This window comes from Anarhichas minor, unplaced genomic scaffold (assembly GCF_050575085.1).
Source record: "Anarhichas minor isolate MPS153535 unplaced genomic scaffold, ASM5057508v1 ptg000026l, whole genome shotgun sequence".
In the NCBI taxonomy this organism is placed as follows: Eukaryota; Metazoa; Chordata; class Actinopteri; order Perciformes; family Anarhichadidae; genus Anarhichas; species Anarhichas minor.
In genome coordinates, this window is record NW_027466472.1 from 18,519,377 (window position 1) to 18,538,358 (window position 18,982).

Genomic DNA, 18,982 nt, shown 5'->3' on the forward strand with positions numbered 1-18,982 from the left:
TCCATTCCCTTTTAAGGTAAGAGGTCATGGGATCCCTCCGAAACTCACCATGCCAGTTTTCCCTCGCCAAAATGAATCCTGAATTTGGAGCGTTTTCCAGTCCACTTCCCAACGCTATACTTGCGTTGTAATTTTGAGTCTAGTTCTTGCTCTCTCATAGTTTCTATTCTCTTTCTATTCTTGTTTTATTCTATATACTTCTAATTAAATATTGATTTTATTTTGACCCATGTATCTATGCTTATTGCTGTCATCATTTTGCTGAAACACACAGATGTCCTTATCGGGATCAATAAAGGCTTATCTCATCTTAACCTATCTCGTTTTTATTTCTACTACTTTTGTTGCAGGCTATATATTGCTATTTGTGATATTTTATGTCGAGCACATTACTGGAAGGCAACAAAGCATTTCACTGCAGAATGTATATGTTGAGTATGTGGCAAATAAAACATCACATATAGTGACTAAAGAACGGAAATACTTGAAGTCCCATAGCTGTGTACTTCAGCACAGTACACCTGACTGCAGTTCTATGTGCTCCTCATAAATCAGGTGTTAACATGTGTAGACTTACTATTATTACTGACCTCCTGTCGCAGCAGGAGTCCTGGCTCCATTGTGTTAGATGGACGCTCCTGCAGCCGGCCGCCTGGTGGCGCAGCGCGCGCTCTGCTCCGTGTGGATCCGATGGACCAGAGGAGGGAGGAGGCAGCAGAGGCAGAGCAGCCCCACAGACCACACTCACACTCCACATTTCCAGAGGACACCGACACTCAGTCTGCCACCAACATTTTCTGTCGAGCTCGGGTAACAAAACAAGCGGAGGACTCGTCCCGCTCTCCGGGAAAGATTATCAGATTATTGCCCAGGACTCGGTTTGCTCTTTATTCTCCCCCCGGACGTCACCTCACGCGCAGAGCTCTCCCGGGATATAAGTTATTAACAGTAGCGCAACCGAAGATCGTGGAAGATGGGTTCAGTCCCGGCGATATCCGTCCTGATTTTGGGCATTGTGGTCCCGGCGCTGGCCGGCTACATAGAGGTATGTCATCTGAAATGGTCTCTGCTTTATTCCGTGCAGGTTTAGTCTGAGCCCCGGGAGCAAAACATCCGCGTGTTTTGCTCCCGCAGAAGCAAATCTTTTCGGCCTGTATATTTGTCCTCTGTTCACATGAGACATTTGTGGCCAAGCTCTCCGATCAAACACTGTTTTATCTCGCCTGGTGTAACTGCACATTTTCACCAGGCTTTGGCTTCTTCTTCCCCTCGACGAGAATCCCGCACAAGTAGCGGGATTGATTTCCGTTAGTCGCCCAATGTCAGGATCTACACAACACTTTAGATATGTGGTTGCAAAGGGTCTAAACGTGCTCATGAAGGCGAATCTAGAATCAGAGCTAGTTCCATATGAATCCGCTTGCTCGGGTCATTTTTCTCCTCATTCTTGAGCTCTGATTGCAGTTTGTTGATGGGATCATGGGAGTTGAACAATGTGCGGCCGGAAGGAGGTGTAACAGGAATTACAGCAGGGTTTGCTGCAGAGATCAAATGAAAGACAGCAGGAGCTTTGTCGGGCTTCTGGGGACACGTTGGACTTCTGCAATGGATCATAAACTACATACTTTCTGCTCCGTGTACCAGTTGTGTCCATTATGCATGTTATTTATTAAACAGAGAGGAGGAAATCTTTTACCTATTCAAACTCCAGCTTTTCCTGCGTCAACAGGTTGGCCCCTGGTCTTACTCAGTGGTGTCTTTTAATTGTCTTTGTAGGTCTTATTACAATTTGAACCATTAAAATACTGCCCAGGAGTCTATTTGTTAGATACGCAGGTCCTCCTCTATATATACACACACACACACACACGTACACACACGTGTCCACACTCACTACCTACCTGATGTCCTATGTTCCTGCTGGCTGACCAGTTATTTCCCGTGGATACTGATGCCTGCAGTTTCAGAAGTGTGTGTCATCGGATAACAATGCACCCTTTTTCAGAGTCCCCCCCCCCCCCCCCCCCCACACACACACACACACACACACACACACACACACACACACAGGGTAAACACAAGTGTTTACTCACTGCTGAAGCAACCATGACAAAACATCTTAACAAGACGTCTCCTCCAGGCACTGTTGTGCAAAGTGGTTATCAGGCAATGTTTCTCCCTCTCCCGCATTTGCGACAAAAACCTCGGCCATTTTGAGGCGGTATATTGGGCGGCATTGTGTGTGGGGGGGGGGAATAATGGTTATTATGTCCCCAACAAAATCTATGCAGCTGCTGCACGCTCTCTCTACAAGGACCTGTCCCCTCTGCAATGATTGCCTCCTCACAGCCAGCCTTCCTAACCGCACAGACACGCTGATCAATACTGGACAGACTCTCCTGAGATGATTAATGGATGAAGTCAATGCATTTTCCTGATCAGTCACCCAGATTAGATTGAGAAATGTATGGTGGCTGCTGTGCGCCTTGACTTTGGGGCGCATGCTGAGGATTCCTGTAATTTAATCAATGGCTGTCCCTGAAGGGCACGGCTTTTTTCTTTGTTTGATACAGCATTTATATATTTGCAGTAAAACACCACATGCATAGAATATGGATATTCACATCCATTCTTTTTTTTGGCACATGCCTCCAAATGCACACCAGAACTGAAGACTTACAGAAGAGGAAATAAAGAAAGATCTGTTTGGTAAAAATACAAATATGAACACCTTTTGAGTTTGAGAAAGAAGACTACAAATCCAAAGAGATGACTCTCTACAGGTTACATCCCAACTAAATGACATGACTTCAGATTGACAAAGCAGCAGTCATTTTCTCAGCCAGGACACAAACGCAGCCAAAGTCTTTCTGTACGTTTCTCAATTGTTGAACCATGTCAGGACGAGACAGCCTGCTGCTGCTGCTGTTTGTCAGTGAAGCTGCTGGTGTGTGCCGAATGGGCCCCTGCTGATGAGCTTGTGGACACACAGCTGAGGTAGATATTGCCGTGCTGACATGCTGACTGAATGCACTCCCCTGGACCTTGAGCTTGAATTTACGAGCCGGTGAGAGGTCCTCAGAGACTCACTCACTGTTGGTCAGGGATGGTTTAATCCCTCTCCTCCCATTGTCCCTCGTCTCTTTGTCCACTGCGATTGTCGAGGTGTCATCGGACCGAAGCGGCCCTCTCGTTTTGCAGTTCCTCCTTTTCAAGTGTTTTTGGGATTAGCCAGCTACCTCAGCTGTGTAAACGGTTTTGTTTTGTCAGATACCTGTGAGAGGGCCTGAGCTTTTGTTTCTTCAGCTGTCCCCCCCCCCCCCCTCTCATCTGACCATCTCTGTGTCGCAGGCTTTAAAGTCTGCAGTGGCTTCAAAAGAGATTTTGCCCCGGTGATTTCTAGCTCTTGCCTTATAACTTCATATCCCTCTTTGTATCAGTAAAAAACAAGGATGCTTTTTCATTCTCTTATGGAAAATCCAGGGTGAGCGGCTGTATTTCTTTCTGAAGCTAATTTAGAAACTGGGCGCAGGCAAGAACCACATCGTGGGTTTACCCAGAGAATTGCAACATACTGAGGCATTCGCTGTTATGACTCCCGCTGGATTAATGGATACAGAAATTCTGGAACAGTTAATGCATTCGGCACATTTTATTCTCTGCTGATTTAAGCAAGCGCAGAGATTATCACAGCCATGACACACAGTGTAAAAAAAAGACACATCATCACATTTTTGTGCCTAAAATGTTGGTGTCAAATATATCATCGCAGCCTGTATAGAAGAGACATGTTTAAAAACCACAGTGTTCACTCATGCTGGTGGAGGGACTTTTGGCTTTTCAGGGTCTGATTGCAAACGTGCACAAGTTGGAGAGGAGTGGACGAGCAGATCCAATCAACCAAAGTGCAGAAATGCTGAATACCGAAGAAGGAAAAAAAAAATCTGTTCAGCACAACCGCAGAAAAATGACTTTGGTGCTGTGCTTTATTGCTCTTTGGTTGCAGTGCTCTTGCAGCAGCAGTTTTCCTCTTATCATCATAAGTCTGTGTGTGCGTGCTTTGCTGTGGGTGCTCGCAGGCGAGCATTAAAGTTGCTCCTGTGTGCCTCCCATGTCTGTATTTGCTCTGGATACGCGCTGATAGTGAACAATTGCATGTGAATGAATGAATGAATGCCCACAGTTGGCTGTGATTGTGGGGCGAGTGCTATGGAGCCGTCCGTTAGCAGGGCTGAGTGAATCCCTATGAGGGCCTTTTGTGTGGCCCCTGAATAGACAGGACAACCCAGCGTGCCGTTACAATACAGAGGTTATCAAGATACAGAGGGGAGACGAGGGCAAAGGCAGAGTGTTGATGACGTTTCAAGCCTGAACAAAACCCAAATCAACAACCAGTAGCACTTGCATTGGATAATGCGATCTCTCAAGACGTTATCGTGGGTGGTGGGGCACCGTTAAAGCCTTCTGTATGCTGTTCTTCTCTCCTCTAAGCCGTAACGATTACCTCTTTGACATCCACGTTCTGCCGTGTCAATGAAGTCGAAGGCGGCAGCATGTGCTCCATCAGCCGAGAATCAGCCTCACTCTGCCTTGAATTTGTAGATTAGCGCCTAAAACCTTGCTTTCAATTGTTGAGAGGGACAGCCCCGGATCCCAGTGAATCCTCTTAGCGACAAGACACGCTGGGTGCTTATAGATCTGCGAAGGGGAAAGGTGCTAATCCCGACGTCCTACCATACGCTCACTCAGATCACTCGCCCACTCCCTCAGTCAAACCCTCATTTCCAAGCTCTGCAGAGGGAAACTGACTTCATAGTGGCACAGAACAATGTGAGTCACCTGTGCGTAATATCAGTGGTGTTCGCTCAACGTTGATGTTTGATCTGTGCTCTATGACTAACAGCAGGATGGGATGTCTGATTGAATCTAGGCCCTTATTCCAGAGGATTCCTTTCATTTCCTCAAAGACACCTTCCTGCCACTCTGTTCATCTACAGTTTCCGTCTCAGTCTGTCTCTCTGTCTTCTTTTCATTGCCACGGCTGTTTCTTCCTCCAAGCCCGTGCATGTCTCCTGGAGCGATCCCATCGGCAGACACACTCTCAGCTCATCCTGGGGATTTAAATAGAGAGGCCTCATGGCGAGCCTTGTTCTCACGATGCCAGGCTTTGTCTCCCAGGGTCTGCGTGCGCTCTAATTATCCGAAGTGAGCGTAGTTGCCTCCTTTTTTCTTTTGCAACTGGAAATGCATGTTTGTGTGTCTGCATATTCCTCCACAACGTGTGTGTTTGTCTGACCAAATCCTCTTACAGCTCAGCTCATAACATATTTAGCCAGTTTTTTTCTCAGTGAGAGATCCTGGGCGGTGGGGACTCGGTGCAGAGTGAGCGGGTTCAGATCAGCACACTCATGACTGCACACCGCTTAAGTTGCACCAGGCCTCCTGCCATATGTAGGCCAATCTGCACAGCCGTGAGAATCCTCCTCGTGCTTATGCAGCCAACGTGAGCGCCACTACACCTGATGAGTCTGTGTTTTGGGCAATAGACTGGCTCAGCACGGCTGCATGAGAATTCCTTTTGTCGGCCAGAGTGCTCAGGAATGCATAGCCAGAAGTGCTAACGGCTCGCTGTATTGTGCAGTGAGCGGCTCTCTTCCTGTGAGAGCACTGGGAGCGAGGGAGAGAGAGAGAAAGAAAGCAACTACTGACTAGTTCAGTAGACAGAAACATCTCCTTTAAATCCCTTTGAAAGGAGCCCTGCCATTCCAGACTTTATTTTTTAATGTGTTTTCTGTTTGAGAATAAGAAGACAGTCAGCGTAGGTGGGTTAAACCCTGTCACCCCCCCCCTCCTCTCTCTGTGTGTGTGTGTGTGTGTGTGTGTGTGTGTGTGTGTCCCTGTAGCTCAGTGAGTCACTCTTGCTACTTGGGTTTTTCTTCCCATGAATAAAATATCTGGTGTGCTATCTATGAGTTATAGTGCTCCTGCACCTCTGTTTATGGCCCCGCCCGTCTCTTCTTCAGTCCCCGTCTATCCACATGTGAGGAAGACTGTGTCTACTGTCCCCCTCCTTGTCTTATTCAGGTGTGCAGATCTCGTTTTTGTAAGATCAGTGAGTCATATGCAGGCTCTGGGCGAGGCCTGTGCACTGATTTGTCTGCCTTTTGTCCCTGCACACAAAGTGAAATCAAATGGAGGCAGAAAGCTAATAATCAAAGAGCCAGTTTAACTGTGTGCCAGACATTGTTTCCTGCTGTTTTTCCTGCTCAACTGCACCAGAAAATGTATTAGCATTAATGACTCAAGGGTTGTTTGAACCCATCTTCACCTGAATTTTGTCTCTATTGTCGAACAAGAGCATTCAAATCTGACCTAGTTTTCCAAACTTCAGTTATAATAGATGTGTCTTTTCTTTGTTTCATGTGAGAGCTTGAGTGTGTGGATGGGTCTGTCTATCTTTGTGCATCAGACGTGTCCATCCTTATTTTCTCTGCATGTGCATGCACCGTGCTGGTAGGCCATGTTTTCTGTCTTGGCATCATGTTCAGCCTGCTTTAGGACATGATTGAGGTGTCATTGTTTTGTGGTGATTTGAGAGCCAATGGAAGTCCCTCTCTTAACTTATCTGCATGTCCATGTACAAACACAGTGCCAGTGTTATAGCTGAAGGAGGATGGGGGAAGGAGGTGGTTCTCTTGCCTTGATAAGCGGGCTGGATGACTGGCAGGCTGCCTGGCTGCTGCATTGCTCTGTTTTGCTGAGCAACGCTGCACAAATACGCCATTTAGTGCCAGGGAAAACACAGCATGTTAGTTCCAGCTCCCTCCCTTTCCATCTTCCTGCTTATCAAGCTTCCTTCATATCACTCCTCTTTTTACCCCTGTGCCTGTAGCGGAAATGGTATCATCCAGGCTGGAACCAATGGTGGCACGAAGTCCATGTTTCCTTTTTCTAGAGTTTATCCTTTTTGTCCTCAAGAGAGTGGGGTGAAATGAAAATGTCAGAATGGAAAGAGATGGAAGCATTGCAGTGTAACTGTACACCCCTAGAGTGAGGCCCGTGCTGTTGCCGCCGCTGGTACTCGAGCTATGTGACGGCCCTGTTAGCAGCCTGTCTGATACAGCACTTTCTCAAGGAGAAGGTGGCCAAGGACAAACAGCAGCTCTGTAGGTCGGTCCACTTGAGAACAAGGGGGAGATTTCACCGATGGGGAATAGGAGACGCTAGCATTCCGCCTTGGATGTCTGAAGGAGAACAGATTTTCTTTTCCCTGTAATATAAATTAGATCTTATTTTTTTTTTCTTTGAGTTGTTCCCCTACTATTCCATAAACTCCTGCTGTAATTCCTTCAGTGAGAAGTGTCCGTGCATGAAGAGCTAAAGCCTGCAGATCCCCTCCCTGCCCTCACAGATAATAAAAAGAAGGGTTGTGTATTGTTTCATTGACAGAGAAGGCAAAATGTAAATTAGTTAGAAACTGTCTGGAATTCATTGGGCATGATTTCCTCAGTCTAAAATAGAAAACATCAGATGACTAAATGAATGCAATTAATTTAGCTTGAATGCAAGCAGGAAACCCTGGGAAATAAAGGGCACAAACCGATTGTGATATAATTTCACTGAGCGCATGTGCTGCAACTCCCTGTTCTGCCTCAGTCCTTTATTTCCCCTGCATCCACTGTCCATACGTTTTAATAACACAGTTTATTGAAGGAGCAAGAACAATAACTTTGCAGGAGTCATAAAGGTAAAACAGACAGCTGCAGTGTTACAAGTAATGATTGTGTTCACCACTGATTCATTTGTTGTTTATTATCTCAACAAATATCAAACTCACTAAATTGTCAGAAGAGCTTTTCACATTATGTTCAGGTTGCTTGTTTTGTCCAATCAACAGTTCTAAACCCAAATATATACAATTCATAATTGCATAAAATTAATGAAAACAGCAAATCCTCACATTTAAGAAGCTGACATTAGTAAATGTTTGGCATTTTTGCTTGATCAATGACAAAACAGATTAATCAATTTTGTAAATGATCAGTTAATTGCCAGTTGATTGACTAATCGATTAATTTGTAATTGTTTCTGCATCAGACTGTTCACCAAGCCTGGTCCACCGCACTGTGTTTGTCAGTTTATGTGCTGAGTGTTACTGCACGCTCTCAAGGCCTAATTGTTGGCAGCATATTTAGCAGTCTGCACCAGACCTCCCTCCCCCCGGATCAGGCCGTGGCTGACTATGACCCTGATATTATCCTTGTAGTATCTCTCTTATTAATTCTCTAACTAATGACCAGTAGAAGTTGCCATAATCTGCCACAATAAGTTATTAGAAGACCATTCGCACTGAAACATCCGTGGGAAATAACTCCTATAGCAACAATGATGCATCAAAGGATGAGTTCTGAGTGCTCACAGATCACCAGCTGAAGGAGCACTCATGTCACTTGACATCATGTGTACGTTTTTGGTTACAACCACTTCCACTTTTCACACATCTACATAATAGTGCGCTGATATTGCTCTTTTTTTCATTACAGAGCTGCAGCTCAGGAATGCTGCAGCCATGCACCTCTATCAGCCATTTTGATCTGAGATAAAAACCAATCAAGCGCTCTGGAGAATTCCATTAGTTTGATGAGATATGAATATAGCTCCAAGCGGAAATCTGAAATAGGCTGCTGTTTTCAGACAAACCCATTAAAAGTCATTTGATCTTCTGCAGCTAATTATAGAGCCTTCTGAGCAGCGAGCCGCCTTCACCGGACTCCACCCCCTCCATTCCCCACCTACCCTCCAACCGCTCCCTTCAGTGTTCATCACATCCCGTCCTTATGTTTCAGGAGCCTATTTAGCGTCACTGCGCTATTATTGAGGTCCTGGGAGCTGACAGGCAGCCCAGTCATGCGAGGGTGCAGGGATTCGTCTGCCTCACAGTCGCTGTCATCGTGCTGATTTGGGATATCTCCCAGAGAAGTAGTAGCATGCAGCAGAGGCGTCTGAATTGGGCCATACACTGTAGGGAAAGACGCAGGAGGGGGGGGGGGGGAGCAACGTCAATCGATTGACAAAAAGGGAGTGTAGTAGAAAGGCTCAGAGACGGATGCTCCTGCTGTGAAGTCTGTGTCTTCTCCATAGAGACATGACTGATTAGCTGCTGGCCTCAGCATGTCTTACTGGAGTTATACTCTTCACTAGTCTGATTGAAATCCCTCCCCCAGAGGAGAGGCTGAGGGAGGGCACAGCTGGGCTTAATGACAGATACGCATATCTACATCACATCCATCATTTTCTCCTGGTAAAGATGGCCTCCCTTGCATTGCCCGGAGCATCACAGGCTAATGCGGACGCGTAGGCTTTGTCTCTGCCTCCCTGCTCGGTGTCTGCAGGGGAGGAAAAGGGAGCAGGGAGCCCTGCAATCAGAGCACAGATTCATTTAAAATCAGCTTGGGTGGTCCTGGGAGAGTGGCACTGCATGCAGGGACCGGTGTCAAACTCAGCTGCCGTCCATAACTTATTTCCAAGTGGTTGAGTGTCGTCACTATGACTGAAAATTGTAGTACAGCCTTCTACGATGGTGATGAAAAATGATTTTTTTAAAAATTGAACAGAAACATTTACACATTCAATATGTTCTCAAATAATGTGTTCTGCGAGCTGAAAAAACATTTCTACATCACTTCACAGGGCATTTGAGTGCCAGGAAAATTGGAATATGTGAATAATAAAAGCTGTCTCACAGTTAAAATATGACGAAAAGATTCAGAGTTCATGGGTTACCAGTGCTTCACATTTGAGAAACAGCAAACAGTTTGGTGTTTTTGTCTGATGAATTACTTAAACAATTATCAAAATTGTCGATACATTTTCCGTCGATAGATCTTTTGACGAACGGTGCACAATGTGTTGCAGACATGTCTCAGTAACACGTGGTAGCCCGCTGCTTGATGTCTGCACTGTTTTTGCTGTGGTTTTGTAGAATCGAAAATCAGTTGTGGCATCAAAGTCAAACCCCTGCTATCATGCTAATGCTAGTAAGGTCAACACATTTCTCCTCTCTTTCAGCATTCTCATGCAGTACATCTGTCACCTGCTATCATTTCATGTTGTCAGATCTTGGAAAACATTGCATGTCCTTGATCTCGTTCTTTCTCCTGCAGTCCTCTGGCGGGTGCCCTCAACACAACTGCTGGCTGCCTTATTTAGTGACTGAATGTGATATTTCCATGTTGTCCTTGAAACTGCTTTCCCCCCGCCTGCTCTCAATGTCAGCTCCCACTGTGCAGCATTCCCCCAACAGTCCGTCTGATTTAGGCACGGCGCTCTTCGTCCCCTCTTCTCTCGTCGCTGACTGTACTGCGCACACATTTTAGGAGAAAATGATCTATTTCATGTCTTACTCTGTTCACTGGAACATTCTGTCCTTGTGCTTCCCTCACCTCCCTCTTCTCTCACTCTACTAACTCTCTATTACACTTCTCACCTCACGGACACTTTTTCCCTCCTTGCCTCCTTAATTTCTCTTTTGCTTGCTCAACAATTGCGTGCTCATTAACTGAGGGAGTCCAGGCAGCTGAGAGAGACGTCAGTGACAACGCTGGAGGCCTCGCTGAGATGCCCTGTTACTGTTGTTCCTTTATTGACAAGTCTGCCTGCCTGTCTGCCTGGTCCCGAGGAGCAGCCGCGTGGTGCTGCATGCTGATGAGCGTAGAGTCATCCAGCAGGAAAATGAAAAAGCGGGAGTATAGGAGTGACAAACGGAAGGATGGATGGAAGGAAGGATGCGGCACTGTGTTTTCACTCAACTTGGAGGGTATAAGAGGCAAGAGAAGTGAGCACAGGTCATTTCTTCCAAATCCCCTCTCCTCAGCGCCAGAGATTAGGAGGCAGTGCTCTCCGACAGACGAGAGAGAGGCACACTCCTGTGTCTAATCCTCCTCTTTTAAACTGCTGAGAGTGCAGTACAAAGTGGGGGAAGAGTCGGTGTCCACATAAAGCGCCCCGCGGAAAACACAGGCCCATAGTTCAAAACAAACTGAGCCCTGTCTAACAATCGCCTAAGCCCTAAATCTCCTGCACAGACACTGCCAGAGCCGGGCCAACCGTTTACTTTTTCCCGCCCAGCTATTGCTTCCCAACAGGCCCCCTTTCGTCACCTCACCTGAAATTCCACCACAGGAAGCCGGCACTGTCAGAAATACCCTTGCAACCCTCATTAACTTCTCCGCCATGGCGATGTCAGGCTTAGACACACACATGACAGCGACACACACCGTGTACACTCACACAGCCCGTCCCTCTCCTACTGCACTCACAGGCTGGATGGGTCTCCCACCCAGCACCGAGACGCTTTTAATAAATGGGCAGGCAATGTCCAATTTAATCATGCTAATGTGTATGTTACAGTGGGTGGTTTATTGGCTATTTGATCTCCATACCGGCTCACTGGAGAGAGCTGGGAGCAGATGCTGCAGGAGGAAGAATGGAAAAGCGCAATGACGTGAAAACAACAGAAAGCTAGTCAATTTAGATTCCTCAACAATGTAATGAAGTCAGCAGCTCTGTATAGGTGGACGTTAGAGACAAAGGAAGCAGGAGAGATCATTCGGCAAAATGGAATATGTCCTATTAAAACAAAGGAACCTGCTCAAGATTAAATGGGAACTGTGGTGTCGAGTTTTGGCTGAATGCATTGTTTGCGTTAGTGGTGAGGATAGTTGCTCTGTCTATTTCAGTCATAAACATCTGGCACAGTGATGCCAAGAATGTAATCCGCTCTATGCCACGTGGACGGTAAGCCCGGATAGAGAGGGCTGAGAGGGTCGCCACAGCTCACATCGCTCTGAGAGAGACAAGCAGGTGGAGAGAGGTAAATGTACAGAGATAGTTGAGGCAAGAGGAGATGGGTGCACAAAGAGTTATCCAGAGTGCTCAAAGTGAATAGAGATGAAAGAAGGGAGATGGAGGACTGGAGGGGTTGCTCATGCAAAGGGCTTTTAGTGGGCAGAAGGGAAGAATGGATCATTGTACTGACGGGAGCTCTGCAGAAGAGCAGGGCATGCTCAAACCTATTGCCAGCACACCATGCAGCTGTGAGGCTGCTGCAAAAAAGTCACCTGAAAATGGACCTCAATCATCACAATCCTCGAGTCATTAACGCAACAAGAAAAGCAATTATCTTCTTCCTGCATGAAGTAGTTTTTACACTCCAGCGCCTTACTTGTGCAACCATGCACCTGCGTAGCTTAGCAACTAAACAACAAGCTCTGGGTAAAACCCTCGGTGTAATTATCTCTTTATCGCTGCAGCACACAGTTATCAGTTATTTCTCTGTTGACTGACTTTAATTTGTATAGACCTACCTTCTCTGGAAACAACAGCGCACACCTTTGAACTCGGATATTTTGGTTCGTTCTGTTGTATTTTCTCAGACATTTGATATTAGCTCAAATTCAAGAACTCTTCTAATAAACCCCTCGGTCAGAACTGCTGCAATTAAGTAACTATTAACAATTTATTGAGCCTTGCGCTGTTTTTGTTTCTCTTTTTTACCGCTGTTGTGACAACTCATTGTTGTTATGGACAAGCTGGCACAGGGAGAAGCAGATACATTTTTCATGATGGAGAATTATTGAGATGGCCAATAGCAGAGTCTGTGTTTTATTGGGTGAGAGTCACACTCGCCTGCCCTGCCTCTCCCCTTCAGCCCATCTTTATTCCTGCATTCTTTGCCTCTTTCCCAACAGGACATGACAGTGATTGGACTAACGAGGAAGCTGCAGTTAAGCCCTTGCTCTCACTTGACATGTCTCTTCCCAAATTCGGCAGCATATACTGCAAATAGTACACCCCGAGCAGAATCGAAACAAATTTTCCCCCTTGCTACCTCCTCCCCTACATTCCCTGTCCTCTCTGACTCCTGCTCCCCCACCAGCCAGAAACCAATCTGCTCTGTATCTAATCTAACCAGATAGGCAAGGAAAACCAAATGCAATATTATGATGGCTGCGGCTGACCCTCAAGGCTGTGTTTGATGGGGCTGGAGAGGTGGACGGAGAGGAATAATATTCCAGGGAGATGCGTGCAGCTGAAATCTGTGTCAAGAGGGGCCCAAGGGGAAATGGCTCTTCGGTCCCCTCCTGCTCTGCTCTGCCCTGCTCTCCTCGCATCACTGGCAGCCCCCGCCCTCAGAATATACGAGTATTGAAACACAAAATGCAGCAAGCACGCCGATGTCGGCCGTCAGGCACTCGTTTCACAAGCAGGCATCTGAACAGCAGCTTTGTGTGTCTGTAGCGGTGTGTGAGGAAATGTGTCACAGAGATTAACATGAGGAGTGGAGACCTTTGCCCTGTGATGAGTGGCTTAGCTATCTGTACCAAATGATGTTTTTTCCCCATGACTGACTGCCCTTTGGTCACTTGGACCTGCATTATAAATATCTGAGCTGCACTTTGCATGAGTTAATGGTTTCTCTGTGAAAACGCTTGTGCAGTAAAACCTCACTTGTGAAAATTCTAGGAACATAACAGTTCTCTTCGATGTTTAGCACAAACACTTTTAATTATAAGCTGTGAATTCACAGTTTAAGCAAAAAAAAAAAACAAGAACCCTAAAGTCAATTTCTATATTTCCACTGTAGCTCAGCGAACAAGCAAACTGATGTGTGGTTTGTGAACAAGTCAACACACTTGAACTTTTCTCCGTCATCAGCTTAGCTCCCTAGCTCCTTCCCAGTAGCAGTACCTTTGCCCTGGTTGTACTTTCCAACAAATGCAATTGATCATGTTCACAGGCGTAAAACAGGTGGGGGCTCTTGTCCTTGGCGCTACAATTACAACTCTTGTAACTCTTTCCAATGCAATATGTGCAAATGCACATTCCTTCGGTGTAACTTGAATGCCATACTTTTCTTTTAACCTTGTGATTGTTAAAACAAAAGATTGCAGCAGTGATAACTTTCCAGAGCTGTGACATCCTCTGTCAGTGTTATAAACTGATGTGCAGTGTTTTGACATCTGATAAACCTTCAACTCATGTATTTATTGCTTGAACTGGACTTCTTAAAGGTACCTGAAGTGACACACCCTCCCCAACTCAGCCCATTCCTTTGTTATAACGGGCTGTTATTTAGTGTAAACACCTCCTAAAGCTCATCACTGGCAGATGAAAAGAAGCAGCTGTCAACACCATGCGTCACAGAGGTAGCACACACAACACACTGGCCTACATGACTCCGTCTGTAAATATCCCCAAAACAATGGTTGCAGGACTGTTGATGTGTTAACTCATCAAAATTAAAGCAAGATTAAAGATAATACCGAAACTTACACAACATGTATCACTACATCTCTGATATTTCTTAGTCACAAACTTCATAGATTTGACCAGGCTCCTGCACTACCCACTCTAAAACCATGGCACTCGCAGTGTGAGCATACCATTGCACATCACAATCACTGTGAATCCTTAATTTGACACCGGAAATAAATAAATGAATGCCACATGAGCAGGTTATTACCCTTTTTAATCAGTCTTCTGACAGAACTTTTCATAAAGGAGAATAAAGTATACCTTTAGCTCTATTTTGCCTTAAAAATCCATTCTGAGCTCTCATTGATAGAACCTCTTAAGATGAAATATGGTTCTAATTAGGATGATACCACTTAACAAAAAAGGTGGCAGAATCCTCATGTTTTTGAGTGTTTATTTCTTAATCTGAAAAAGCTCTACTGGCGAGGGCAGGCGTGGAAGACAAGACCCCACTGGCCCACCAACTGGAGCTTATAAATAGCCCAGACAGACCTTCTCCCCAGTGAGAAGGCAGTGTGCCACAGGACGAAAAAACAGTGCTTTGCTCTAATTAACAGTGTTTTTACTCTTCTATTGACCTAGTATCTCTCCACTTCACTACATTTACAATTACATGGCAGGCTTTTAGTTGACACTCTTATCCACAGCCACTTAAAATGAACTCATAGAATAATTACGAGATCACAACGATTACAAGCAGCCTACAGTAGAGAGTGCAGGGGTGAGCGGAGTGACAGAGCCCCTACAATGTTCTTGTGATACTATGATCCTTTAAGGGAGGCGTGTAAGGGATAGGAAAAAACATGAGCTAAAGAGTGATGTCGAAGGATTGTGAGCAATTTATAGCAAGCAGGGAATAGAGATTACAGAGAGAGGATGTGATTGAGCAGTGAGAGGGGGTGACATGAGGTTCTTCTTGAAGAGTTGAATTTTCAGGTTTAGACTGAAAATGTGAAGTGACTGTGAAGGCCCACTAACGGGTCCCCCGCTGCTCGACAGTACTACACTCACTGGAAGCTTTGTGTGAAATTGGTAGTGTGAGATAAGAGTAAACTATTATAAATACATGCAAGTATTTCTGCAATGCTTGCTCTGGACAAAAAACAGCTATTAAGAGCAAACATGAATAAAATAAACACCCACAGTACTTCTGTCTTTGTTAACGTGTGCTCAGATGCCTGGAACTGACATAATGGAGACGAACTATTTACCATGTGCCACCCTCTCATTGCTACACCCAATCATTGTAATCCATCATACCTCACCTTGCAACTAGAATTGTAACAACAAGTCGATGCATGATATTCGCAATCCGTGGACCGAAATACCAAGTAAATCTCAACAACTGGACCTTAATAATGCAACAGGATGGCAGTATTCACCACATTTGTAGCCAGCTATGGTTATTTGACATTATCAGACATTTTCATCTAGATTTTTTTTTTTTATTCTTAAATTTTGCTTTATAAAGATTAGGATCTGGTTGTACAACAAGGTTGTTTATTCATTTTAGGGGGGGAGCATTTTATGTGGATGGTGAAATTTTAAAAACAAAAGTTTGTTTTTCTGTAATTCAAATTTGGAAGATGTATTGTGAGAGCATTTAACAACCCCTTCCGTTACATCCCTACTTCCCATAATCCTTCACCTCTAAACCTGCAGAAGCAGTCACCACTGTGAACTTGGGTGCACACACTGACTGTCACCCAGACGCTGGTTGTTTCAGGTTTTCTATGTGGCACTAACCTGCTGTAACACATCCTAAAAGCCATTGGTGTGTTTCACTTTTCCTAATCATGATTCCTCTCAGAAGTCAAGCTGTGACTTACTGTCTTGTAAATATTTAAAAAGAAACAAGCGGCAGTTGGTTCAGGAGCGACATTGCTGAACAAACTGATGCACACTGCCATGGCAATGGGCACAGTTTGTTTGTTTAGGAGGGGACTGAGCACAGACAAAGCTTTGTGTACTGTATGTCCGTTACATGTGGGAGTGTCAGGGGAGATATTTGCAAACCTATAGAGTTTAGGGTCATTTTCGTGTTTGCACACAAGGACACGGTGTTGCTAAACGCACCAAACGGGGCAGAGCAGCTGTTATTGTGAGTGTTGTCCTCTGTGCCATTCACACAGCCTTCGTCGCTACGCCTCCCATCTCTTCTCCCTCTCCGTCTCATATGCCAGTCCCTCAAAACTGTGGCCTCATTCCCTCTTTCTCCATTATTTCTTTTCTCTTTCTTGAATCACCCCTCTTATTTTTCTCTACCCCCCGCTGTCACTGTGAGCTTCTGAATATCTGTCTCCCTGCTTTCTTCTCCCTCCTCCCCTCGTTCTTCACTGCTCCACTTCTTCAATCTGTTTCTCTCTTTCGCCCTCATGTTTTCCCTCCTCTCTCACTCTGTTTCCCTCTGCCTCTCTTTCTTCATGCAGCCTCGATGTCCCTCTGTGTGAATAGCTGGGATGCTTTTGTAGAAGGTTTCCATAGTGATGGGCCATTTCAACAAGTTGTCATTCATGTCTGCCCGCTGTAAGCTAGAGAGAGGCCATGTTATCTCCCCCTGACACACAGGCAGACCTACGCCACTCAATCACCGCAACTGTTAGCCTGCAACAAGCGAGCCGACTCATATTCTAACTGGAGCTTCAATTACGAACATGTCTTGCTTCTGTCCACCCCCCTTCACTGAGCATGGCGACGTTAGGGCGACGCTCAGTGATATCACGCTGCAGCTCAATCATTGTTTGCCTTGGAAACTGTTAGTCAGGTTTACTTCAAGGTTTGAATAACATGTTGAATATTAACACCAATAAGCAATTAAACTGAAGATAATCCAATTTTACTTTGCAGTTAATACACAACTATACTCTGTTTCCATTTGCCGAGTTCAAACAAGGACTGTTAATGACTTTATACGTCTTATTGTTCTCGAAAACAATAAAGAAAAAAACAACAACAGAGGTGGCCACAAACACCCTGTTTGAGATGGGAATCACAGAGATTTCTGGGAGATGGAATTTACCTTTGGGGAAACATTTGGATCGTTTCATCCATCATACTGTGTGTATTTGAACATTGGAGTAATAACCCCAGTCTATTCTGTCATTTAAATACAGTGGAAACCGCTAATAGTGATTACTGTAACCGTGATCAACCACTTATATGGATTAAAAAAGCTCAGCGAAACTCTGTGTTCCTGAGGTTACTTTGTGTTTATCTACTCAAACATCGAGAAACAGTCATGGCTGCTAGTGATGGAGACGGAAAACAAATACACACGGGGAAAGCAGCTGTTGGTGAACTCGCTGAAGCCGTGTTTGAAACCATTAATAAAATTCTCTAAATGTAATTTTCATTACTTTATGTGTTAAGTATACAAAGGTCAATTAGATGGTATTCGGCATGACAAAGAAAGAAAATATAGCGATCAATTTGACCCGGACTAATTTGTATTGTTTGTACTAGCATTAGTAGTTATATTAGTTGTATATTATTTGTGGGAGCAATACATAGAGTAAGAAGTAGCACATTCCACTCATTAGGTCCCATTCAGTGTATTGCTTTTAAGGTAGACCTGCTCAGGAATGCAGACAACTAGATCTAGTCAAATATACCTGTGTTTGCACTTAACAGTACAGTTGAAATCAAATGATACCAAACTTGAATTGAGTTACTGAGAAGGTGGCAGGCTAATCTAATAACAATCCACTGATATGAGGAGTCAAAGATGTAGAAATGTCCTTATTGAGTCTCCCTCACATCCTTCATCGCTTTGAACTCTCCGAGCTCGATCAACTCCTTTTGCCCTCTGAAGTATAGGACACGGCTGCGTCAATGGTATATCCAGTGTTTCACACTTTGGAACAGCTCCACACAGTCTCATTAACAAAGGCACGTTCAATCAAGCACAGGTTTAGCGGAAAGGATTACAAATAGGTTTACCGTCTGAACCGAGGCTGGTACTGGCAGGTCAGGGCCGTGCCAGTGTTTTCCGTCTCCCCTGTGACAGTTCGGGGCAGAAGGAACAGCAGACGTTCCTCTTCCGTCCAGTCCTGTTTGGCTATGTATGATGGGAAGTTAATGAGCCAAGCAGAGGTGACCGCTAGTGAACAGAAACATTATGTTTAGCTTTCTGTGGAGCATCTCTCTGTCACCTCAAACTCTGGCAAACACAGGACTCACAAGCTTACAAATTAATGTCATGGTCCCTTTGAACACATTTACTAAATTTTTTTCATACAATTTATGTGGTTGAACTGTATGAAAATGTTTATGGGAACAAAGGACGATATTATTTATTATTATTTTTACTTAAACACCTATGCACATTACCCTAGAATGTTATATTTGAAGAGACTGGTTTTCCCAGAAGTGGAAAGTGTCTTTCTTTAAAGAAGAAGAGGAATCCCACACTGAGTTTATGTGGGACTGTAAATTTCCCAGATTTATGTTTTCTTTGGAGGGAAAGTGGCACTGATTGCACTCCACTGTTCCCCAAACTGTGGGAGCAGTGACTCATAAGACCTCTCCAGAGCAGTGTCGGGACACTTCAAATGGTGAAGACAAAAGGCCATTTCACTGACACAGAGGAGCTCATTTGCATTGCAGTGAGGGGTTGCCCTTTTGATTCAGAGTCTAAGAACATGACACCTTTTCCCTTTTATTATTC

At 44.9% G+C, this 18,982-nt stretch overlaps 1 protein-coding gene across 1 annotated transcript in view; it reads left to right on the forward strand.

Annotated features, from left to right (window-relative positions):
- Positions 1–904: 904 nt before the first annotated feature.
- aplp2 (amyloid beta (A4) precursor-like protein 2) overlaps positions 905–18,982 on the forward strand; it is a 50,893-nt gene continuing 32,815 nt past the window's right edge. Inside the window, exon 1 of the mRNA XM_076100378.1 lies at positions 905–1,045. Within this exon, the coding sequence (XP_075956493.1) occupies positions 974–1,045 (72 nt within the window). The 5' untranslated portion in view covers positions 905–973. The remainder of the gene's footprint in view (positions 1,046–18,982) is intronic.